The sequence below is a fragment of the Xiphias gladius genome, chromosome 16 (assembly GCF_016859285.1).
Source record: "Xiphias gladius isolate SHS-SW01 ecotype Sanya breed wild chromosome 16, ASM1685928v1, whole genome shotgun sequence".
In the NCBI taxonomy this organism is placed as follows: Eukaryota; Metazoa; Chordata; class Actinopteri; order Istiophoriformes; family Xiphiidae; genus Xiphias; species Xiphias gladius.
The window spans coordinates 24,863,857-24,888,718 of NC_053415.1; the positions used below are offsets into that span (position 1 = coordinate 24,863,857).

General features: G+C 42.7%; 5 protein-coding genes across 5 annotated transcripts; all 5 read right to left on the reverse strand.

Annotated features, from left to right (window-relative positions):
- Positions 1 to 557: 557 nt before the first annotated feature.
- On the reverse strand, positions 558 to 2,001 carry LOC120801807 (trace amine-associated receptor 13c-like). Its single transcript, XM_040149058.1, has 2 exons — positions 1,832 to 2,001; positions 558 to 1,377 (listed from the first exon to the last, which is right to left on the reverse strand). The coding sequence occupies exons 1-2, from the start codon at positions 1,999 to 2,001 to the stop codon at positions 558 to 560; spliced, it is 990 nt and encodes a 329-aa protein (XP_040004992.1).
- Positions 2,002 to 5,001: 3,000 nt separating this feature from the next.
- LOC120801813 (trace amine-associated receptor 13c-like) lies at positions 5,002 to 6,456 on the reverse strand. The gene is made up of 2 exons (XM_040149072.1): positions 6,287 to 6,456; positions 5,002 to 5,821 (listed from the first exon to the last, which is right to left on the reverse strand). The coding sequence occupies exons 1-2, from the start codon at positions 6,454 to 6,456 to the stop codon at positions 5,002 to 5,004; spliced, it is 990 nt and encodes a 329-aa protein (XP_040005006.1).
- A 2,608-nt stretch (positions 6,457 to 9,064) lies between these two features.
- Positions 9,065 to 10,308, reverse strand: LOC120801732 (trace amine-associated receptor 13c-like). The gene is made up of 2 exons (XM_040148943.1): positions 10,136 to 10,308; positions 9,065 to 9,884 (listed from the first exon to the last, which is right to left on the reverse strand). Exons 1-2 carry the CDS (start codon positions 10,306 to 10,308, stop codon positions 9,065 to 9,067), a joined length of 993 nt encoding a protein of 330 aa, XP_040004877.1.
- A 6,105-nt stretch (positions 10,309 to 16,413) lies between these two features.
- Positions 16,414 to 19,501, reverse strand: LOC120801092 (trace amine-associated receptor 8a-like). Its single transcript, XM_040147630.1, is given in 3 exon segments — positions 16,414 to 17,187; positions 17,189 to 17,311; positions 17,697 to 19,501. Coding segments are annotated over 3 exon segments (891 nt in total). The 5' UTR covers positions 17,780 to 19,501; the 3' UTR covers positions 16,414 to 16,502.
- Positions 19,502 to 21,033: 1,532 nt separating this feature from the next.
- Positions 21,034 to 22,167, reverse strand: LOC120801091 (trace amine-associated receptor 13c-like). The gene is made up of 2 exons (XM_040147629.1): positions 22,004 to 22,167; positions 21,034 to 21,850 (listed from the first exon to the last, which is right to left on the reverse strand). Exons 1-2 carry the CDS (start codon positions 22,165 to 22,167, stop codon positions 21,034 to 21,036), a joined length of 981 nt encoding a protein of 326 aa, XP_040003563.1.
- Between the last annotated feature and the right edge of the window lie 2,695 nt (positions 22,168 to 24,862).

The following is a 24,862-nucleotide window of genomic DNA, read 5'->3' on the forward strand; positions in this document are numbered from 1 at the left end:
CGTTCTGCCATTAAGGCCTGATTGATGGAGTTCTCTTCAACTGGAATAAAAAAGGAGCCAGCACTCTGAACTAGCAGCTGCAAAACATGACGTATGTTGCTTTTATCTCAGGTTTTTATATCATAGTATCAGAAGCGGATAACAATGGTGAGAATAATTGTTTCTGAAATCATGAAATACAGTCAGTTACCTTACTTTACGACAAAAACAGTTTCCCATTCAGGACTGTGTTTTGGCTGGAAACCCTATAGGACTAGGTGTTACTGGAAACAGGTGTTGCCATGAGGATACAATACACAACATGATGACTGTCGTAAGATCCCACATAATATACATGTGCAATCACACACAAACAAAGAATGGTGACATCAGGCTGTCTTGTACAGACACGTTTATACGTAAATTCATATGTGAACAACATACAGTCATTTGGTCCATATTTTTATTTATTTTCCAGACATTGAGACAAGGAAATTCAGTGTATTGATGACAGCTTAAAAATAATTTCCCCTTTGCAGGGAAAGAACTGGTTTCAGTCAATCCATCCCTGTCTCTCTCTACATTAAATTGGCCTCACAGGAGCCAGGCTGCAGTATCTGAAGTGTAACAATGAGTTTAATAGATTTCCTGAACCAAGGATAGAAAAAAACATAGATCACAGGGTTCAGACAGGAGTTGAAATATAACAACCAAATCTCAATGGCTGCAGATGACGCCTCTACCAAGTTGTTCTCAGCTGCAACAGTAAAACAATAATATGGACAGAAGCACAACATAAAAACAACCACTACAGCACCAAGAGTCCAGGCTGCTTTCATTTCAGATTTCTTAGCTTTTACGGCCTTTGAACGCTGGAGTGTGACGGCTGCAACGTGAGCACGCATGGCACGAGCCTGGGACACAGCCACCACAAACACTCTCAGATACAGAACTATGATGAGAGCAATGGGACAAAGAAAGGATAGAACAAGATCAACAGCTCCTTCAACAAAATTAATTACAACTACACACTCTCCATAACAGGAGTTATACATGTCTGGTTGTTTGAGGAAATCCCTCAGTATCCAGCTGCTGTGGACAGCAGAAAATATCCAACACAGACAAATGCAGAGCTGAACTCTTTTCACAGTGACTTTGGTGGTGTAAGACATGGGCTCACAAATAGCCACGTAGCGGTCAACCGATATGAGCACCATGTTTCCCACTGAAACACTGACAATGAGGAAACCTAGAAAGTAAATCATAGCACATATGAAGTCACCCAGGATCCAGCAGCCTCGGAAGAGGAGAATTTCAGCTGGCATCTGCAGGACACCCATGAGGAAGTCCGCGAAAGCCAGAGAGAGGAGGAGGAGGTTGGTGGTGGTGTGGAGCTGCCTGAAATGGGAGAATATCAACACTGAAGACATTTTTATATTCAGAAGCTGTAGAAATAAGAGTTATTAACAGTCATAATACTAGAAGAATGTACCCTACTGTAACAACATGCAGCACAACATTACAATTGTAAAAGCCTTTGCAAAACAATCAATATGCCCTCATCAAACACCTAAACAAACAAAGAAAAAACATTACTTCTGTGCACTATTTGTTTCATAGATGAGAAAGTGACTGGATGTGCAGCAGCTTCATATGTGAGGAATCACTACTAGTAATTTTTTCAATAACACTTTTACTGATTATCTCAAAAACACCATAATCATAGTTATCATTAACTTTCAAAGTAACATTGGTAGACATAGAAGTATGTGTCCTACACAGTGTATCACATGTTAAACATAAGCACAAAAAATGCTGTCAGTATGTTCTAATCTACTAATGTTATCTCTGCCTGAAGTGGGAGATAGAGATGATGACCAGAAGGTTAAGAACCACAGTGAGCAGAGTGATGCAGGTCAGCAGACTGTAGATGAGCGAGGTCTCCGAGTGAGGACGTATCGTCTTCCTGCAGGAGGTGTTGAGTTGGGGAAAGCAGAGTTCAGCTTCTTCCAGTGCCTCCATTGTCAGAGAGAGAGGAGAAGCTGCCGAGCTCTGACAGCTTTCTGATTAAGGCTCTTTGTCATACAGCGGATTTATCTCTTTCCTTCCTCTCCTCCCATATGCAAATTTCATCTTGTCAGAAGGCTAAAGCTGAGTAGGTCATATTCTGGGCCCTGGTACTCATCTATCTATCTATCTATCTATCTATATATATATATTTGTATATAGATATATATATCTATATACATATACATATATCTATATATATAGATATATGTATCTATCTATCTGTTCTACATCTATTGTGCTGTAGTCTAATATCCTGATGTTGCCTGAACTAGTGTCCCTGATTCTCAAAAACGAGATCAAACTAAGTTTGCAATATCAAATAATACACAATCACAACCCTAACTCCCAAACTCTGTTACCTGTAGACTATGTTAAGTAGGACTACACAATCAAAATAAACGTCAAATAAAACAATTAATTAAAAACACAGAGGCGGACCGCTCAGGACAGCTAAAACATTTTTCAATCCCTTTTTATGCCTGTTTTTCAGATTGAAGAAGACTTTCATCAATAAAGCCCACAGCGTGGCTACATGCGGAGAGGAACATGAAAGGGTTGTGGTGACTGTATATTATGACGAGCGGATGGAGCCGATACAGAGCTTCGGTGTTGCAGGGCAACAACAGGGCTAGGTTTTCTTTCTGATAGTGGAATATTTTGTCTGGTGCTTTCTAAACTTGTGGGGCAAATAGCTGAAGGTCTACTCCATCCACATTTTCCTGCAGTAGTACAGCACGTGGAAACAGAAGCACAAACTCCACAAGCTGGAGCTGGGTTTAGCCATTCCATGTTTCAGCAAGTGTTTCATCAGAGTCTTGTTTTGTTGGTTGACATGACAGAGCTGTTGTTTAGGCGTCCGGTTTGGAGTTTCCTATAACTCTGTCATGTTTAAGTACCGTTATCTGAGTAGGAACATCTCCAAAAAGGCAGGAGAAACAAGCAACTAGTCTGAAAACATCATGCCACCGAATTCCATGCAAATGACCAGGCTTGCGCTGCAACACCCATACCATCCCAGAATTTAGCATTTGCACACTCAGCTGGTTAAACTGCTGTCACGAGAATCTTCTCTGTCCTCACTGTCATCCGTGCCGCCAGCTTATTATAACCAGCACGTTACGTTTGGTTGTTAGGCGACCTCCAGCGGCTGTAGTCATTACGACGGGAGCAAAGGAGGAAGTCGGGTGACATAGTGTAAAGAGCGACAAAGTCCATGTTAGGACGAGGGGTGGGGTAGTTGGAGGGGTCAACAAAACACAGGGCTTTCACATGCACCAGGCTCGTGACAATAGAAGCACTACCCCTCCTCTGTACGCGGGCGCTGACGGCCCACTGATGCTAACCTGAGAAACAGGCATATAGAGGGTTTTTTTCTGACTGTTCAGTGGATGAGTGAAAAAACACAGTCTTGTGTGTGTGCACAAACTTGTTAGCTAACACAGCCGCGATTTGTTCATTTAAATACACGCCTATGCTAAACATTTTTAAATTTCAATCTTATCAGGATTAAATCATGGTGAGTCATCAGTTGTAGCAGCATTACACCATTTTTCCAGTGGTCTCCCCCTTTTCCCCAGCAAACTCCGCATTGATTTGGGGATTTTTATGGACTCCAAACTTTTCCACTGTAAGCCTCGGAGACAGGTCCATAGGCACACGGGACTGCAGCGTTGAAAAGGTCCTACTGCCTGTGGAGGGGGCACTAGTGCCGCCTCTTGTGCTTTGCCGTGTATTTTGCATTGCAAAGTATTCAGACCCTTAATTCAGAACTTTGTAGAAGTCCCATTGGCAGCATTTAGAGCTCAGAGTCTTTTTGAGTAAGTCGCTACCCAACTTTGCACACCCGGATTTGTGCAGTTTATCCCATTCTGTCAGGCACATCCCCTCAAGCTCCATCACACTGCATGTTCTATTGACTTTTAGTCTGGGCTTTGGCCTCAGCCTCTCAAGGACAGTCGGAGACTTGTCTCAAGGCACTCCAGAGATTTCCTGGCTGCATGACTCCGGTCTTGCTGAAAGGGGAAGCATTGCGCCCGTCTCAGGTCACGAGCACTCTGGAGCAGGTGTTCTTCAAAGACCTCTCTGTATTGGGCTGCATTGATCCTTCCCCTCACTTCTGACAATCTCCCTGCCCCTGCTGCTGAGGAAACCCCCCCGCCACAGCATGATGCTGCCACCGCCATGCCTCGCCATGGAGATGGTATTAGCCAGGTAACGAGGAGTGCCTGGTGTTCATCAGACATAGTGTTCAGAGTTCTGCCCGAAAGGTTCAGTTTTTGTTTGATCAGACCAGAGTTTTTTTTTCCCTCACACTCTCAGAGTCATTTAAATATCATTTGGCAAACTCCAAAGCAGACTGTCATATGCCTTTAACTCAAAATGGCTTCCATCTAGCCGTTCTGCCATTAAGGCCTGATTGATGGAGTTCTCTTCAACTGGAATAAAAAAGGAGCCAGCACTCTGAACTAGCAGCTGCAAAACATGACGTATGTTGCTTTTATCTCAGGTTTTCATATCATAGTATCAGAAGCGGATAACACTGGTGAGAATAATTGTTTCTGAAATCATGAAATACAGTCAGTTACCTTACTTTACCGCAAAAACAGTTTCCCATTCAGGACTGTGTTTTGGCTGGAAACCCTATAGGACTAGGTGTTACTGGAAACAGGTGTTGCCATGAGGATACAATACACAACATGATGACTGTCGTAAGATCCCACATAATATACATGTGCAATCACACACAAACAAAGAATGGTGACATCAGGCTGTCTTGTACAGACACGTTTATACGTAAATTCATATGTGAACAACATACAGTCATTTGGTCCATATTTTTATTTATTTTCCAGACATTGAGACAAGGAAATTCAGTGTATTGATGACAGCTTAAAAATAATTTCCCCTTTGCAGGGAAAGAACTGGTTTCAGTCAATCCATCCCTGTCTCTCTCTACATTAAATTGGCCTCACAGGAGCCAGGCTGCAGTATCTGAAGTGTAACAATGAGTTTAATAGATTTCCTGAACCAAGGATAGAAAAAAACATAGATCACAGGGTTCAGACAGGAGTTGAAATAGAACAACCAAATCTCAACGGCTGCAGATGACGCCTCTACCAAGTTGTTCTCAGCTGCAACAGTAAAACAATAATATGGACAGAAGCACAACATAAAAAAAACCACTACAGCACCAAGAGTCCTGGCTGCTTTCATTTCAGATTTCTTAGCTTTTACGGCCTTTGAACGCTGGAGTGTGACGGCTGCAACGTGAGCACGCATGGCACGAGCCTGGGACACAGCCACCACAAACACTCTCAGATACAGAACTATGATGAGAGCAATGGGACAAAGAAAGGATAGAACAAGATCAACAGCTCCTTCAACAAAATTAATTACAACTACACACTCTCCATAACAGGAGTTATACATGTCTGGTTGTTTGAGGAAATCCCTCAGTATCCAGCTGCTGTGGACAGCAGAAAATATCCAACACAGACAAATGCAGAGCTGAACTCTTTTCACAGTGACTTTGGTGGTGTAAGACATGGGCTCACAAATAGCCACGTAGCGGTCAACCGATATGAGCACCATGTTTCCCACTGAAACACTGACAATGAGGAAACCTAAAAAGTAATTCACAGCGCATATGAAGTCACCCAGGATCCAGCAGCCTCGGAAGAGGAGGATTTCAGCTGGCATCTGCAGGACACCCATGAGGAAGTCCGCGAAAGCCAGAGAGAGGAGGAGGAGGTTGGTGGTGGTGAAGAGCTGCCTGAAATGGGAGAATATCAACACTGAAGACATTTTTATATTCAGAAGCTGTAGAAATAAGAGTTATTAACAGTTATAATACTAGAACAATGAACTGTACTGTAACAACATGCAGAAATACAGCACAGTGTTACAGTTGTAAAAGCCTTTTCAAATGACCAATATTCACTCATCAAACACCTAAACAAACAAAGAAAACATTACTTGTGCACTATTTGTTTCATAGATGAGAAAGTGAGTAAATATGCAGCAGCTTGATATGTGAGATATGTGATTTGCTTTACTAGTAATTTTTTCAATAACACTTTTACTGATTATCTCAAAAACACCATAATCATAGTTATCATTAACTTTCAAAGTAACATTGGTAGACATAGAAGTATGTGTCCTACACAGTGTATCACATGCTAAACATAAGCACAAAAAATGCTGTCAGTATGTTCTAATCTACTAATGTTATCTCTGCCTGAAGTGGGAGATAGAGATGATGACCAGAAGGTTAAGAACCACAGTGAGCAGAGTGATGCAGGTCAGCAGACTGTAGATGAGCGAGGTCTCCGAGTGAGGACGTATCGTCTTCCTGCAGGAGGTGTTGAGTTGGGGAAAGCAGAGTTCAGCTTCTTCCAGGGCCTCCATTGTCAGAGAGAGGGGAGAAGCTGCCGAGCTCTGACAGCTTTCTGATTAAGGCCCTTTGTCATGCAGCTGATTTATCTCTTTCCTTCCTCTCCTCCCATATGCAAATTTCATCTTGTCAGAAGACCAAAGGCGATTATGTCAAACTCCTGAATGTAGTCAAATGAAGTAAATTATAAATCTTTAAAAAGCAAACACATTAAATTCCCAACAAAGTGGCAACATGCTGCTTTGTGGGCCGATTGGTTCAGTCATGCAGAGTGTTTCCAAGACTTGAATTCCATTTGCCACACAACATCGCATTCAAAACTACATTGTCAGAAAATAAAATACACTATACAAAAATACGCCAACTTCAAAGGAACGGTGTAAATTTGGTAGTTTTTTTCATTCAAAAGGCTACACCCGTGCATCGACGCCACCGCCATCTTGCCAGCTGCGGGTGTAGACGCAGCACTCCCTGAAATAGTGTCATGTTTTTCTTTTCCTTTTTGTTTTGTTTGATTTGGTGGCAGCGAACTCCCAAAAAATACACCAGCACTCCATTACGGGTGCCTTCCAGCACTCCCTCCAGACGCTGGCAAACCCAGCAGAGATAGCCAGGCTCCCTGGGTGTCCGTGTCTTACCGTACCCAGTAAAAGACCTTAATGATGGCGGAAAGGCAGGAGGAAGAAACAAGGCTGTCAAACTGGAATTCTAACTGGGCTAAAGAGAAACCCTCACAAACCTCCACACCCCTGTATCTTCATGCCAACTACAGGACTACTTCCTACTACTTCCTGTCCCAACAGGATGTTCACCAAACTGCTTCACCTAGGTCAGACCTAGCCTCCACTTCTCTTCTAGCCTGACACTCAGCTCCAGTGCCCCACTGAGTCCCCTTCTCCATTCCCTATGCGCATATGATTGTGTACCTGCTCACCCCACAAACACAATCGAATTTGCAGATTATACGGTAACGGGTCCGATGTCAAACGGGGACGAGACAGCCTTCAAGCGCCAAGTCTACAGGCTGGGCAATTTGGTCACTTAACACAAACAAAACCGAAGAACTTCTAACTGTCTTCAGAAGACATCGCAAGGACCTCTCTCCCATGAACATCAATTGGAGTCAATGTGGAGAGGGTCTCCGGCTTTAAATTTCTGGGAACCCACATAACTGAAGACCTGACACGGAACGCCACCGCTCTGGTCAAGAAGGCACAGCACCACATCTACTTCCTTAGGACATTCAAAAACAACAAGCTGTCCACTAAGGGTGTGAGTGAATATCAAAACATTATTCAGACATGACCACATAATGCGCTCTGAATAGATATGAACAGCATACGAATTTCTACAATATTCATTCTCGTTTTCTCTCCCATCACGCCGGAAAACACGGATCACGGTTCAGCCTCTGTGGTCTGTGTGCACTGCAGAAACCAGCTCTGAGCCTGTTTCATAACGGGTAGTCTACCACGTGGATCAGGGGTCCACATGAACAGATTAGGGATAACACTAAGCTTTGATGGTGTGATCTGGTTGAGTATAATAAACTGGATATAAGGGCTTTGTGACAACATTTGTCGATTGTGATGTATAGAGTAAAGGGCTGCTCTCCCATGGGCAGCAAGGTCTGCTGCAACACTCAGTATACGTGTGTGTGTGGGTGTGTGTGTTTTAAAAATGTCCCTCCGACAGTTTAGATCTGGGCCTGTATGATTATTGTTTGCACCATTTGAGCTCCTTTACTAACGTTACTTCCCCTAATTTCCAGCCGGCTGTCACCTGTTTTAGCTCCTGCATCTCGGTTGAAGGAACTAAAACAGGAAACAACTGCGGTTGAGAGTAGAGATTAGATTTAACCAAAACACTTCTTTCCAAACTGTCAAATGAAACATGACCCTTCATTATTTTATGTATATGTTTATGATTTAGATTTAAATAAATGTTGTCCTTTTCTATTGAGTGTATCATTTCAAAAGTTACACTATGCTTTGGTTTTGAAACACAAAATATGAAAATTATGATCATGAGAAATTGAGTTTTGGATCAGTGCAGGTTTTCTGGCTTGAACTCATTATGGAAATACCAGATGCACTGTACATGAAGAACACACACGTTGCTGTTTGGCCTTAAGTTGTTTGAAAAGGATAATATATTTGTTTTATGTTTTAAGAATGACTTGTATGGAGTCAAATTATTTCTTAAACAAAGCTACAGAAGTGGGGAAACTGTACACAGTCTCTATAATACAAGTGATACATGGCACATCGTTTTTAATCTTACATTGATGTCATATTTAAATGACTGTGTGATCACGTTTCTGTTTAAATTATTATTTCCAAAGCATATTAAGTCACAAGCTACATGGCCTGTTTAGGTTTCACACATAAATTTCTGTGTACATAGGTATTTACCAGATGCAAGTTGATGGCAGAATGTTTCACAGAGATTAATCAAGACTTTAATGTATATACACATATACGGTGAGCATTACAATTAAAGAACAATGACACGTTTTCACATGATCCTAGATATCTGTGCTCAAGAGCAACACAAACTTATGCATTTTACATTCAATAACGGACATCATAGTTTAAAGACAAAGTTCCAGTACCCCTGTCACTATATTAGTTTAGTATCACGGGAGTCAGGCTTCAGTATCTGAAGTGTCAGAATGAGTTTAATACATTTTCTAAACCAGGGGTAGAAAAAGACATAGATGACGGGGTTCAAACAGGAGTTAAAATGTGCCAGCCAGATCTCAAAGGCTGCAGCTGAAGCATTGACTGAGGTGTCTTTGCCTGCCAGAGTGGGGTAATAGTACGGACAGAAACATAACAAAAAGACAATCACAACAAAACCCAGAGTCCTGGCTGCTTTCATCTCCATTTTCTTCACCGTTACAGCCCCCGAGCGTAGGGCTGCTACAGCTGCAACGTGAGAGCGCATGGCTCGAGCCTGAGACACAGCCACCACAAACACTCTGAGATACAGAACTATGATGACGGCAAAGGGAATAATGAAAGTGAAAACAAGGTCAACAACTCCTGCCATGTAATTTATGACAACCACACACTCTCCAGAGCAGGAGTTGGACCTGCCTGGTTGTTCCATGTGGTCATTTAAAAGGAGAATCCTGTAGAAAAAAGAGCAAACCCAACACAAACAAACACAGATTTGTGCTCTTCTCTTAGTGACTTTGGTGGGGTAACAAAGAGGGTCACAAATGGCCACATAGCGGTCAACAGATATGAGAACCATGTTGGCTACTGAGGCAGAGGTAATGATGTAGTCTACAACATAATACAGAGTGCACAGAAAGTCACCAAGAAACCAGCAAGTGTCTATGTAGATGATTTCAACCGGCATCAGCAGGAAGCCCACGAGGAGGTCTGAGACAGCCAGAGAGAGGAGGAGGAGGTTGGTGGGGGTGTGCAGCTGCCTGGAGAGGGAGAATATCATCACTGAACATACTACAGTCAAACAGCCATAACAAATGATTTCATTCCTTTCAGCAATTAGAATCATGCGACAATGTGTCTAAATTCAAGAAGGAGAAAGAAAGCATTGTTATTATGAACGACCACAAAATGACTCCAGGTGTGACAACCTCTGTATACCAGATCAAACCTATTTCTTCATAAAGGTCAAGTTATTTCTATACATCATGACATTTTAAATTATGATATCTGCCTGAAGTGGGAGATGGAGATGATGACCAGCAGGTTTAGAGCCACAGTGATAAGAGAGATGGAGGAGAGCAGGACATAAATCAGCATGGCCTCAGTGTGAGGATGCGTCGGCTTCTTGCAGGAGGAGTTGAGCTGTGGAAAGCAGAGTTCAGCTCCTTCCAGGGTCTCCATCATCAGAGAGGAGAAGCTGCCGGGCTATGGCAGCTGCCACTGACCTCTTTTATCATGCTCCTCCCTTTTCTTCCTCCACGCTGCAGCTCACATTTTCACATTTACGTGGAGATTTACAATCCCTCGTCCCTCAAGCATCCCACCGCGCTTTTTTTCCATATTGTAAACGTGCCCTCTTCTTTGTTTTCTTTTAGCTCCCTCTCCTAACATTTCAATAATGTTCCGATAATGTTTTAAAATGTGATATTTGATGATATATCGTTTTTATGTGTCTTTTTTTTATATGTAAATGTAATTCTTTCTGTTAGGATAGAGGGGTCAGCTGTTGTGTTCGGGTTCCATGGGAAACAGGAGGTACATTCAGACTTTTTTCCTGCTCCTCAACTGACCCAGAATCTGCAGGTGAACTAATTTAAACGGATAAATTCGATAAAACGGTTTCTACAAGAGTAATCTTTGGCTTCACTGTTAGCACAGCACACAACAGAATTTCAATTTTTTTGGGAGTCACAATTTGCCTTCTCGGCTTCAGTTTTTATCAAAGAAGCAGATATTTATCTTTTCTCGGAACATTATCGAAACCTGCACTGATCCAAAACTCAATTTCTCATGATCTGATACACAACATTTTCATATTTTATGTTTCAAAAGCAAAGCTTAGTGTAACTTTTGAAATGATACACTCAATAGAAAAGGACAACATTTATTTAAATTTAAATCATAAATATATACATAAAATAATGAAGGTTCATGTTTCATTTGACAGTTTGGAAAGAAAGTGTTTTGGTTAAATCTAATCTCTAATCTCAACGGCAGTTGTTTCCTGTTTTAGTTCCTGCAACCGAGCTGCAGGAGCTAGCACAGGAGACAGCCGGCTGGAAATTAGGGGAAGTAACGTTAGTAAAGGTACGTAGCTGGCGCTGCTGCTTTCAGCGAGCTGTTGCTAAGGACCCTTTTCATTTAGGGTACATCAATCGACAAATGTTGTCCAAACTCCATTTGGAGAATCAGAGGCCAGACTGCTTTCCCTAATCAGTTCAGTGGATGATTAAATGAAGCTACTCAAGATGAACGCTAAGAGACTGCAACATCAGTTATTATTCATTTTTTCAGTTTTTTCTCCCTTCTACTGTTTTCACCCTCTGCCCTGCGAGCACTTTGAGCAGGTAACCCAGTGCAGGAAACTATCTGTGTCATTGTAGTCCATCAGTTTTCTGACTGCAATTATTGAAGGCTGTCTCGTCCCCGTTTTACATCAGACCCGTTACCGTTGTGTACTCTGCATATTTGATTATTGTGTTTGTGGGGTGAGCAGGTACACAATCATATGCGCATAGGGAATGGAGAAGGGGACTCAGTGGGGCACTGGAGCTGAGTGTCAGGCTAGAAGAGAAGTGGAGGCTAGGTCTGACCTAGGTGAAGCAGTTTGGTGAACATCCTGTTGGGACAGGAAGTAGTAGGAAGTAGTCCTGTAGTTGGCATGAAGATACAGGGGTGTGGAGGTTTGTGAGGGTTCCTCTTTAGCCCAGTTAGAATTCCGGTTTGACAGCCTTGTTTCTTCCTCCTGCCTTTCCGCCATCATTAAGGTCTTTTACTGGGTACGGTAAGACACGGACACCCAGGGAGCCTGGCTATCTCTGCTGGGTTTGCCAGCGTCTGGAGGGAGTGCTGGAAGGCACCCGTAATGGAGTGCTGGTGTATTTTTTGGGAGTTCGCTGCCACCAAATCAAACAAAACAAAAAGGAAAAGAAAAACATGACACTATTTCAGGGAGTGCTGCGTCTACACCCGCAGCTGGCAAGATGGCGGTGGCGTCGATGCACGGGTGTAGCCTTTTGAATGAAAAAAACTACCAAATTTACACCGTTCCTTTGAAGTTGACGGCGTATTTTGTATAGTGTATTTTATTTTCTGACAATGTAGTTTTGAATGCGATGTTGTGTGGCAAATGGAATTCAAGTCTTGGAAACACTCTGCATGACTGAACCAATCGGCCCACAAAGCAGCATGTTGCCACTTTGTTGGGAATTTAATGTGTTTGCTTTTTAAAGATTTATAATTTACTCCGTTTGACTACATTCAGGAGTACATTCAAGAAGCCTGGGTTTAGATAGAAAGCCAACTAGATAGATGTCCGAGCTCTACTATACTATTATTACTGATTCAGTTCCTGGAAGTATTAGGTGACACAAAAATCTTTGGTAAGGGGGATGCGAAGATTCTGAAAATGACACCTGTGCAGATGTGAAGCCCCGACAGTCTTGAATTTATTTATGTAGTTTAAGAGGGACAGCAAACAAAAGTCTGGCCAGCTAAACTGATACGACGGCATGCTTTACATGTAATATAGAGGTTAAACCATAAACAGATACTATTGTCTATACAGCATTTCAATAGTCTACCCCGCCATACAGAAGAATTATTACTATCAATTAAATCAACTGGAGACTGAGTAGAAGTAGAACAGATTGGCCTGATAACATTTTTATGAAATCAGGATTGGCTCTGATAGGATGCGAGTGTTTCTGTGACTTCCTGTAGATGGAAACTGGCCGCCACGAAAAGCGGATTTTTCTCGCTGCCTCCTGCTGCAACCCTCTCTCCTACAAATTACGTTCATATACATCTAATCCCAAACGAACCTAATGTTTTAAAGCTCAGGAGATTCCGTCAACTTCTCTGAGCAGTCACTTTAGTTGGTAGCATTATTGAGGAGGAAAATGTAGTTTATTAGATGGTGTCGATGGTGTGAAGAGGATGAAGGAGACTCCACTGACACCGTCTTGATTGCATATAAAGGTTTATTACAAAGAAGTACAGCATCAAGTCAAGCACCTGCAGATCTGCTCGTGAGAGGGTGTGAAGCCGGTGAACCGCTCTGAAAACCAGCCTTGGCCACCGACTCTTAAACAAGGCAGTTGTTTTCCTAAAAACTGTCACTAACGTATGGTTTCAATCTTTCTTTCCCAACCTGTCAGGCCCCCTCTGAGGACCTTCGACCCAGGGCCTCCATGTAAACACAGCTCTACATATGTAAACATACACCTCAAAAAAATACAGTGGACTTAGGTGTCAGGAACAAGTTTCCATCTCTGTCACGAGTAAACAAACCTCAACTGCACAAGTTGATCAAGAGAAATAAATTCTCTGTCCTTCTTCCATTACGAAGTCATCATTTTCCTTTATATTTTGTTTAGTACAGTGACCACTGCATTACATATTCCTCTACACAAGATCTGTTAATGATTAGGCTACCTCTACAGATACACAACAATTTATGTTCAGTATGTTTAATGTCACATAATTAATAAATTAATTTGCTTCTTTGAGAATTATTGTCCTGAAGTCTGTTACGACTCATACATTTCTTTATATGCTGTAATAAAAGTAACTTATTCTGTATTGCGCGACCATATACAGTATTTCTGAAATATTGCAACATGGTTCGTGGAAACTACCTCCGATTGTTTGCACCTATTACACAGTGCAGTGCGTTACAGTATATATACAGAAGATGAGCGCATTCACCAAAGAAGAAGAAGAAGTTTTCTAAGGGTTGTATCTTGTCTGCAAGGCCGACATGTGGCAGAATATGCTCATTCTTTTGTGATTCGGGTGATCGGATCCTTCAAGCAGAGATTGTATTATCTGTTGATGTGTAGGGGTTGCACTACAAATGTTTGAAGATAACAGCAGAAGTGATGCCACCTAGAAACCACTACTGTTTACTTCTTACTTTGAATTGTTGGTCCACCGAATTGTCGGTGCAATGATTGCATCATGTGTTGGTGTCGGAGCTTGTTGTTATCGTGCAGTGACACCTCTGCCTGCAGCGCCGTCATCATGAGACACTAATGAAAGCAGGTGTGAAAACTGTCCTAGCCAGAGCGGTACACAGCCATGAGCACCAGCTAATGGGCTACACACTGAGAATTGCTGAGGGCTCAGTTGGGGTTTTAATAACACACGGTGAGCGTGTGTGTGTGTGTGTGTCTCATGGCCATAACAAACAGGGAAATCTGAAGTTGTGTAAAAGTAAACAAATATTTTCCAAACTGAAACAAATGCTGCTGCATACGGAGACGAGTTCTGTACACTTGAGTAACTTTGTTTGGGAATATGCGCTGCTAAAGCATAAAACCTTCTAACACGTTGAGGCCGTGGGTGCTGCTTTATTACCTGATATTGAGACCCTGTTTTGGCGAAGAGCCCTGTGACAAAAGATTTAGGAACTTCCTTATTTCAGTTGCTAAAACGTTGCACATTCCTCAGTTAATTTGTCTTTAATCAAATCACCACACAGCAAACTTCAGTGCCATGGCACAAAGAAATAGTGAACACACACTGATCAGAAAGGGGAAACACAGGACGTTACTAATTGCTGTAAATTGCCTTTTTCTCTAGCTTTTTTTTTTTTCCATTGTTCATTTCTGGTTCAGATGTAGGGTTTCAAGCCCATTTGGCTCTGTTTCGTCTCAGAGAGACTGATCTGTATCCACTTGTATTTGCGGCTGCTTACATCTGAAAGCAAGTTCTTACAGTTACTACCCACAGCTTGTGACAAAAGCTGAGGGTCCAAACGCACTGTAGATGGATAGATAAGTCAAGAGCTTTGCCCTCTTCACCACAAGTGTCCAGTCCAATGTGAGGATTACTGCAGACACCACATCAGTCCACTGGACAGTCTCGGGCCCTGTCTTACTGTGATTCACGAAGACCCCGAGATACCTGGAGTGCGCAATTCACTGTTTTCTGGCAGCGTAGCGTGGCCTCAGCCTTGGTGGTGCGGACCCTCATCCCAGCGGCCTCACACTTGGCTACAAACTGTCCCAGTATACACTGGAGGTCGCAGGTCACATTCTCAGACCACCACATTGAACAGACACAATCGCTGGACATGAGGGGTTAAAACAAGTTGCTTTCAGTCTATTTTGATTGACACATTGACTCTTTTGACTGGAAAACCTATTATTATTCAGACTATTATTAGTTATGAAAGAGACTATTTAGTCAACGAAAGGTAGGTAGGTACTTGTATGAAGTGTTTACAGCGAAGTCTGGATTAGTGCTGCTGGGTTTCTGAAATGTCACAAACAAAATAGAATTCACCTCTATCGTACTGAGCTGTTCTCTCTTTTTTTGTGATTTGGGTGAATTGCCCCTTTAAGCAATGACTGCATCATGTGTTGATGTACTGAGGTTGCATCAGAAAGATCTCAGCTAAAAAAGTTTCTGTTTTCTTGGGCGAGCCATTTGTTTCTTAGAATACGATTGCATCATGTTTTGATTTGAACCCACCGCATCACGTTGGCGTTCGTTTTTTTTCCCCCCCAACATCTGATGTCCTCACTGATGTCATCATCTCACCCTCGTGCAAGCAGGTGTGAAAACTTTCTTAGCCACAGTATAAACGGCTGAGAAAGTTTTCACAACTGAGTTCAGTGTTCGGAGGCTAATTAGATGAGAAAGGTCTTAGTAACAGAATGGGCGTGTGTGTGTGTGTGTGTGTATATATGTTTTGGTAAAACTGAACACGGCTTTATTTTTCGATTTAATTAACACTCAAGGGGAGCCAGCAGTGCTGTGTATTCACATTTGGCTTCGTGTAACGAATTCAAGCATCTTACCGATAGGATCTAACTTCCTGTTAAGTTGGAGGAGCATTCAGACCCATTCTCTTTTTTTCACATTTTTTTCATGTTGCAGCGTTATTCTAAAATTGTTTAAATTCACTTTTTCCCCCCTCGTCAATCTGAACTCAATAACCCACGATGACGAATTGAAAAAACAGAACTGAAAGAGTTTTACAAATTTTGGTTTGTTTTGATCAGTTCTACTCTTATACATTCTAAGTATAAGGATCCCCCTGGTAGAGTGAGGAGAGTTGTTCATCATTTCCCCTGTAAAGTAGTTTCAAGTCTGATCCTTCATGTACCACGCTGCCTGATTATTGCAGCGGTTGCTGCATGTTGCTGGAATTCACATGTTCCCCCTGTGTTCACCAGCTAGTCGCCAACTCTGTCTGTCTATTATACCGTAGCAAAAGACTGCGGAAAGAAGAAAGGATGCTCTTATTTTGATATGAATTGTGTTTAATCACACGTTTAGTCTATGGCCACAAGTAATCCATGGTTTTCGCTGTCAGCCAAAATCTTCCTCTGTGTCCATCCCTGCACAGTATGTCAGGGTCAGGCTCTTCACATGAGGTTGGCGTCACGGGAGTCAGCCTGCAGTATCTGTAATGTAACAATAAGTCTAGTACTTCTTTTAAACCAGGGGTAGAAAAGGGCATAGATGATGGGGTTGAGAAAGGAATTAAAACACATCAGAAAAATCATAAAGGCCTCAGTTGAAGAACCAATCAAGATGTCGTGGCCTGTGAGAGAGACACAGTAATATGGAGAGTAACACATCAGAAACACAGCTATAAGAATACCAAGTGTCTTAGCTGCTTTTATCTCGGATTTTTTAACTTTCACAGTCTGCAAATGCTTGAGAGAGCAAGATGCAATGTGGGACTTCATGGCACGAGCCTGAGACAAAGCCACCATGAACACTCTCGCGTACAGAATTACAATGACAGTAATGGGGGTAATGAAAGCGACAGCAAGATCAATAGCTCCTGTAATGTTGACCACACATTCCCCATTACAGGATTTATACCTGCCTGGTTGCTTCAGGCTGTCATATAGAAGGATAACGCTATAGATAGCAGAATAGATCCAACACAGGAAAACACATATTGTACCGATTTTTGGAGTGACTTTGGTGGGGTAATGCAGAGGGTCACAAATGGCCACATAGCGGTCAACAGATATGAGAACCATGCTTCCTACGGAGGCAGAGATTACGATGACAGGTAACATGTAATACAGCGCACATTACGTCCCCCAGGATCCAGCAGGTCACTGTCATGAGTATCTCGCCTGGTATCACTAAGAGGCCTACAAGGAAATCTGAGACAGCCAGGGACAGGAGGAGGAGGTTGGTGGGGGTGTGGAGCTGCCTGCAATGAGAAAATATAAATTCTGAACGCTATCACCAATATTATCATCATCAACAGTAATTGTGAAAACAGCAATAATGATTAAAAACCACAATATATCAAAGATAGTAGACTAGCAACCAACTGTAAATTTAGTGAAGGTTATGTGCCTGAAGTGAGAGATGGAGATGATGACAAGCAAGTTGAGAGTCACAGTGAGTAGAGAGATGATAGACATCAGAATGTAAATAAGCAGAGAGTCAGAGTGAGGAGGCTCTGGCTTCCTGCAGGAGGTGTTGAGTTGTGGAAAGCAGAGCTCAGCTCCCTCCATGGTCTCCGTCATTAGAAAGAGGAGAAGCTGCTGAGCTCTGGCAACTCTCCGGCCAGAGCTCTCTGATATACTGACCTCTCTCTAGGTGTTTCTCCTCCTACCATATCTCCTGCCTCTGTTTCTCTCTCTTTCTCGCTGATGTAACTTGGTATGGGCATGCTGGGAGTAGCATGAGCTATCCCCTTTTTTCTTTTTTTTAAGAAGGCTCTGTTGACACTCAATTAGACACAGTCAGACCTGGAAGCCGCCCAGTACAACAACGGTTGTACGGACGCGTTGGCCACTGAGCATCTCCACAGATTGGTTAACGGCGTTGCTCGAGGGCACCGCAGTGGTGGTAATGAGGGGTCCCGAGGATCAAACTGGCCACTCTAAGGTCACAAGCTCACTTCTCTAACATTTAGGCCACCGCTGGTGAGTATCATAACACCTTACTAGCTCACTCGTAGTGTTAGCTCTGGAGGCTTCATTACAATACACAGTTCTCGGTCCACAGGTCACTGAAGCATTTCTGATGTTCATGACTATGATAAAATGCTGCCCTGGCATGTTTATGTGTCCCCTACAGAGACAGTCTCAGGTATGGGACAGTAGGGTCATCAACCCCATTGCACGGTAGTAGAAGTCTCCATAGCATAGTTTCTCTATCAGAGAGGACTGTTAAGTTCCGTTTTCAAGAGTAAAATGTCCCACTCAGTGTATATCATGGTCCTCCCTCATTTAACATTTAATCATTTCAGGCCGATAAATCTCACAGCAAAAGTAATTGTATTTTCTCACACTGCACAGTAGTAAAATATGCAAGAGGAAAGGGCTTCAGAGGAGCACATAGATTTGTCACACCTAGATATTCCTGTAGCCAGGTTAAAAAATCGTGTGTAAAGCATTTCCAAAAGAGTGGAAGTTGGTACCGCAGGACGGAATTTCCTGTAGTTGTAGTGGTCGGGTCGGGGTGTGGGGTTTGACCATGGCTTGGAGGCGGGAAAGAGCAGATCCTTTCTCTGCCCTGTAGGCCAGCACCAGAGTTTTAAACTGGATTCAAGCAGCCATAAGGAGCCGGTGTCGTCAATGGAGGAGAGGAGTGCTGTGAGAAAACTTACGGCTGACAGCCATGGAATTCTGCAGCATTCTGGATTAGCTACAGAGGTGTGATGGCAGATGGCAGCAGTTGTCCAGGAGGGCAATGACGGGAATCTGGCTGAGCACCTGGACTACCTTCTTGGTGAGGAAGTGGGCGAATCCTCCTGACCTTATAAAAAGGAGGAATCTACAGGACCTACTGCTGCAATGCTTGCTGAGGACCCCAGTTTATCATCCGGAGTCACTCGCAGGTTCTTCGCTGTCTGAGTTGGCGCCACCAAGGTGTTGTCAATGGTGAAAGACAGAACTTGGTGAGGGGACCCTTTCCCCTGGAGGAACAGAAGTTCAGTCCTGCGCGGGTTGAGCTTTAGGTGGTGCCTTGACAGCCAATCAGAAATGTGTGCTTCCACCTGACTGTCTGATGGGGGGTGGGGGGGGGGATTTATGGCAACACTTGTGTGTATGAAGAGGGTTCAATCCCCACTCAGATCCAGCCTGATACACGGCAATGAAAGAAGGAGTCCAAAAAGGCGTAAAACATAAGTAGTACTTCTTGAAAAATAACTTTGACAAGTGTTGCACTGGTAACACAAAACAATTGGACTCGAAAGCACCACTCAGGACACAGTTCAGGGTTTCACAAAAATCAGCATCTTTACTGGAGATCAGCTCGGCAAATGGCAGATGGATGAAGCGACAATTGCAAAAGGGCTGAGCAGAGGACACGGTCAAAGCCGGGCAAACTAACGAAAACCAGGAACACTATCACTTTGAGAAGGCCGGAACGCTTGCCACAAAGAACAAAGACGAACTGGCACAGAGGGAAGGGAACACTGAGACTAAATACACAGGGAAAGGGGGAGACAATTGGACACAGGTGCAACACATTAGAATGGGACAGACAATCACAAAGGCGGGAAACACAGGAGGGCAGGGAGTGTGAATCTGAAATGAGGAGAGTTAACGACATCAAAACAAAACAGGAAATGGTCCACAAGGTGGCACTAAAGAGAAAAACATTACTTAGTTGAGAGAGACATGGCAGACGAGAACAAAATAAGTGGAACACAGAAAAAGTACATTTTTCACAGTAGGTTTCTCCCTTTTAGAGTTAAACTTTGAATTCTACTTCAAATTACCAACTCCGTAACTAAATTGTGCTCTGGATATGTAGGGTTACCAGTGGCCAGTAGAGTGTGATGCAGCCCGGCTGTCGAACAAAGCCCAAACAACAAACGACTGATTTTCATGACTCTGTTCTGTTTGTAAATCATTGAACAGGCCCACAGGATTCCTGCCATGGAGATTATGCTTTTGTACAGTAAATTGAATGGTTAAAGGGGACAATTAACTAGATTTATATCTGATAAGTCACGGACAGGTAAACGACTCTATATCTATGCTAGTAGCTCTGTGCTAATTCAGTCTTTCTGAGAATTGGATGAGCAGATTGTTTTTTGTTTGTTTCATCTGTATATAAAAAACAATGTAAGGGGATTATATTTACAGAAACTCTGGAATCAGATCTACAATGAGTAAAGTAAACTGACCTTTACATAATAAAAGAAAAACTAGGTAAAAATGAAAAAGTAGAAAGCGAAAATCCCTGCATTACAGATTGTTGGAGAGGAAGTATAAGTAGTAATTCAACACAGTAAAGGCCTTCTTTCTGAATTCTCTGACAAACCATTATAACGTTTTAATGATATGAACAGACTGGGTGCCTGTTTGTGAATGGACAAACAGTGCGTGTCCATTTGACACAGAGGGAATGTATATTTTTTTATAGTATACAGTAGTTAATTAGGACGTAACCAGCTCCACCAGCTCCACCTCTGTGTTGTAATGTAACCCCCTATATACTGAGAAAAACGACCAGCAGTTTACACAGTTTGGTAATCATACTTTATCATATAAAAAGATGGGTACATAAGTCAAATCACTGCAATGGGATAATGATATTCATCATCCATGAATCATCTAAATACCCATAACTTCAATTTCACCGACTTCACAACAAGAGAGGAAGCATAGACACTACTAATGTGAAATAGCAGAGGGTAACTATTTCTGTCACAATACATGAAAATGAGCATGTTTTCACTTTTCAAAAATATTTAGACTTTTATAATCCACTGACTCAAAGTGAAGAAATGACTGTTCTGTTTGTAGAGACCATCTTATTTAGATAATCCACCGAATATCTCTGTAGTATGTTGGTTTAAAAAATGTATCTGGCCTGATGTTAAGGTCATTTAAATGGCTGATTCCACGTTTGCATGTCCAAACACATTTCCTCAACACAGTATTTCAGTGTCTCCACAGTGTCTCCCTACAGGATCTTGGCCTCACTGGAGCCTGGCTTCAGCACTTGAAGGGTAACAATGAGTTTAATAGATTTTCTAAACCAGGGATAGAAAAGGGCATAGATCACAGGGTTTAGACAGGAGTTGAAATAGAACAGACATATTACGAATGTAGCAGATGAAGCACTGAGTAAGGTGTCCTGGCCTGTAATTGTGAAACAGTAATATGGGCAGAGACATATTAGAAAAACGACTACAACCACACCAAGAGTCCTGGCTGCTTTCAGCTCAGATTTCTTGGCAGTTACTTTCACTGAACGCCGCAGTGCGACGGCTGCAACGTGAGAGCGCATGGCACGAGCCTGGGACACAGCCACCACAAACACTCTCAGATACAGAACTATGATGACAGAAATGGGAATAATGAAGGTCAGAATAAGATCTGCAACTTGTTCGATAGAGTTAAAGATAATCGCACACTCTCCAGCACAGGAAATGTACGTGTCTTGTTGTTTAAAGTTATCCTTGATCAGTGCAGTGTTGTAGAAGAGAGAACAGATCCAACATAGTGAAACACTGATCTGAACCCTTTTCACAGTGACTTTGGTGGGGTAATGCAGAGGGTCACAAATGGCCACATAGCGGTCAACAGATATGAGAACCATGGTTCCTACCGAGGAAGACGTAACAATGAAGCCTAAAAAATAATAAAGAACACACATGAGGTCACTGAGGAACCAGCAGCCGTCTAATACCAAAATGTGAAAGAACATGAGGAGCCCCACGAAGAAATCTGAGACAGACAGAGAGAGGAGGAGGAAGCTGGTGGGGGTGTGGAGCTGCCTGTGGAGAGCAACATCTTATCATTATTTGTAGTATCAATTATCAGTCCAACAGATAAAAACAGCATTTTTAAAAAACTTCCTGATTCTCTCACAATCATTTTTTGTTCCTGTAAAGATACCAGTGTTAAAAACAGATGAAAGATGTGGTTACTTGAAGTGGGAGATGGAGATGATGACCAGCAGGTTGAGAGTCACGGTGAGCAGAGAGATGAAGGAGAGTATAATATAAATAAGCGCAGAGTCGGAGTGAGGACGCTTTGGCTTCCTGCAGGAGGTGTTGAGTTGTGGGAAGCAGAGTTCAGCTCCCTCCATCATCAGAGAGAGAGGAGGAGAGGAGAGGCGGCTGAGCTCTGGCAACTTTCTGACCAAAGCTCTGTGTCATATAACTTATCCAGCTCTATGTTCCCTCCTCTGACAGTCTCCTGTTACTTAGAAACAAATGTCCCTCCTCCCTTGCTCTGGGCATCATCGTCCTTAGTCCCTCTGCTGGTGTGTGGTTACGTTTTAATTTTTGCACAACTGGAAATAAAATCCAAAACTCATGTAATCTTTCAACACGTTTTTATTGATTATAGATTATCCCAATAGAGGTGCACAAAGCATACGGCATATCTTAGTGTTGTTAAGGCCACAAACCAACCGGTTGCTAGATGTAGCCTTATATTTACCTTTTTTTCCTGAAATCTCACGCTGTTGCTTTAAGCTTATCACAAACCTGAAAACTAACTGAACCCTACAGAGTGGAGAAAACCACATGGAAAGATTGTTTCCACCAACTTGCACGGATTATTTTTGTCTTGGACCCTCAGGAAGGAGCATTAACTGTACGACTGAGTAGATTACACCGACTGCGAACGTACACCAGACAACACATTGAACAACTGGTCGCTAACCACTGGAGGTCCTGCAGTAGGCGACAAACAAATGTTCTTTAACCAAAACAAACATAGACAGCAACTAGCAGCTTCCTATTGGATTAAATTATTGTATTGCTGGCAGCCCACGACTTCCATAATAATTCGGTCTGACTATCAAGCGTAATCTGAAAATGTTTGATAACGGTCCCATGGGTGGCCTTAACTTTAGAGCTCACGCCAGGAGGCCGGCTTAGTCTAGCATAAAGACTGGGTGCAGGGGGTAAGAGCTAAAATGGTTCTGTCCTAAATTTAAAGAACCCACACATTCAAGCTCTCTTATTGGCGAGTTGTTAGTGTTAGTTTTAGGTGGATATTATTTGTGCTATAGTTGCAAGACATATTGCAGCAACCAGGTCAAATAAGAAGAATGAATGCTAATAACAGAAAAGCCTCGCTGGTTCGCTTCTGCTCAGGTTCCAACAATCACACCAAAATTCTACAGGATCATGGTAGTACTGTGTAAGGGTGCTGTCACCCTCCCTCTCAAATTTGGTACGTATCTTTAAAGGACAACTTTGAGTGTCTGTTTTGTCTCTAATCTGTAAATTACTAAGAAAGGCTCAGCCGAGCTTTCACGTTTCAATGGTACGGCTGATACTTTCACCTTAACACGAGGACGGCAGAAAATTAGCCTGCGTGAGATGCTGCTAATCAAAATAGTTCCTCCTCCCCAGCATGTCTCCAGTGATGCAGAAATCACTTCCAACGCGTCAGGGGATACAGGCCGTGAAAAAACCGGCCCGGACAATCTGTTGTAGACATCTGAACGGGATAGCACATTATGCAAAACGGCCTCACACCAGACATCATGCAAGCCCTGCGTAAATACAATTTGGATTTGGATCTGGGGTTTTAAAGTGATTGAGTGTGTAGCTCATGTGTTTAATTAACTTTACAGGTACGGGTCAGGTCTGGATTTGAGTCGAGGACAATTGCAGGTAACGTGTTGCTTCCAGTACTGAGCTACAGGGGTGTGGGGCGGTACTCTGCTTTGGCTTCTATTATGTTCAGGGTCAATTCGACAAATTTCAGTTTTTGAGTTGTCTGAAGTACGGGTTACCCTCTTTTCCTCCCTGAAATACCTTGACTTTTCCTAATTTAGGGTCATAATCTTACGTTTACACTACAGATGTGTTGCGGAACAGTTGAGCAGACACAAAATTAAAAAAAGCTGTCTGTGATGTACATTGTTGTTATGCCTGGTTTTACTGTGTTGACTGCCTCTGATTGGTCTGACAGATTCAAACGGTGTTGTCCCATATATGTCAATGCGTCCACAGATTTTGCCAGAGACCGAGGCTAAAAGGTGACTTGTTGTAATAACTTGTGGAGAATAATGAAAAAGTAAGGGACAGTATCGACGAAAACTGTGGGATCGTATCTACAGTGAGTGTAAGACCCCTTTCACACCTGGCATTAACATGTGTCTCGAGTGATCTGATCACAAGTGGACGGCTCTAAGTACATCAGTTCACATCTGGCATTTGAGTGCGTCTCCACATGCTTCTCAAATGACCGCTTGTGATCGGATCTGACCTCCCCGCTCCATATACAAAAAGAAAAAAAAAAAACATACGTCGTCCGGTTTGCAAGGACCAAGTGAGTTGTTGTTTTTAGCCGGAGGTAGGCAGCAAAGCACTTCCCGTACCTGGTCTGCCAGAAATTAAAAGAAGGAGACGAAATCAAAGTAATACATACTGGGTCTATTCCTTGGCGTGTTCCAGGCAAACCAAGTTGCCCAAGATGTTTGACACACTGGTAAAATATCTCTATGGGCTTTTTGGAAATTTTCAGACGTCGTGGACAAAGCCAGCTTAAGCAATTTTTACGGCTTTCCGTTAGTTGTCTGAAATGAATGAATATGTGCGTCCGCTAACGCAGAGGACGTCAGTTGAGTAGGAGGTTCTTCAATGTGGCCAAAGACACATTTGCGTACATACTGCTAGAAGAACGTGGCCATACGTGGCCCAGTCCACCTCCGAATGTGGTCTGAGCAATCGGATCTCAATGCGTCCGCAATGCATTTTGGGTGCATTTACACCTGTACTTTGAGCTGTCCGCTTGTGATTGGATCACCCAAGACGCATGTTACT

Coding starts and splice junctions, on each gene's coding strand:
- LOC120801807 (XM_040149058.1), bottom strand. CDS start 2,001: ATGGAGGCACTGGAAGAAGCTGAACTCTGCTTTCCCCAACTCAACACC. Junction 1,378..1,831: donor ATCTCTATCTCCCACTTCAG/GCAGAGATAACA, acceptor CTCCCATTTCAG/GCAGCTCCACACCACCACCA.
- LOC120801813 (XM_040149072.1), bottom strand. CDS start 6,456: ATGGAGGCCCTGGAAGAAGCTGAACTCTGCTTTCCCCAACTCAACACC. Junction 5,822..6,286: donor ATCTCTATCTCCCACTTCAG/GCAGAGATAACA, acceptor CTCCCATTTCAG/GCAGCTCTTCACCACCACCA.
- LOC120801732 (XM_040148943.1), bottom strand. CDS start 10,308: ATGATGGAGACCCTGGAAGGAGCTGAACTCTGCTTTCCACAGCTCAAC. Junction 9,885..10,135: donor ATCTCCATCTCCCACTTCAG/GCAGATATCATA, acceptor CTCCCTCTCCAG/GCAGCTGCACACCCCCACCA.
- LOC120801091 (XM_040147629.1), bottom strand. CDS start 22,167: ATGATGGAGGGAGCTGAACTCTGCTTCCCACAACTCAACACCTCCTGC. Junction 21,851..22,003: donor ATCTCCATCTCCCACTTCAA/GTAACCACATCT, acceptor TGCTCTCCACAG/GCAGCTCCACACCCCCACCA.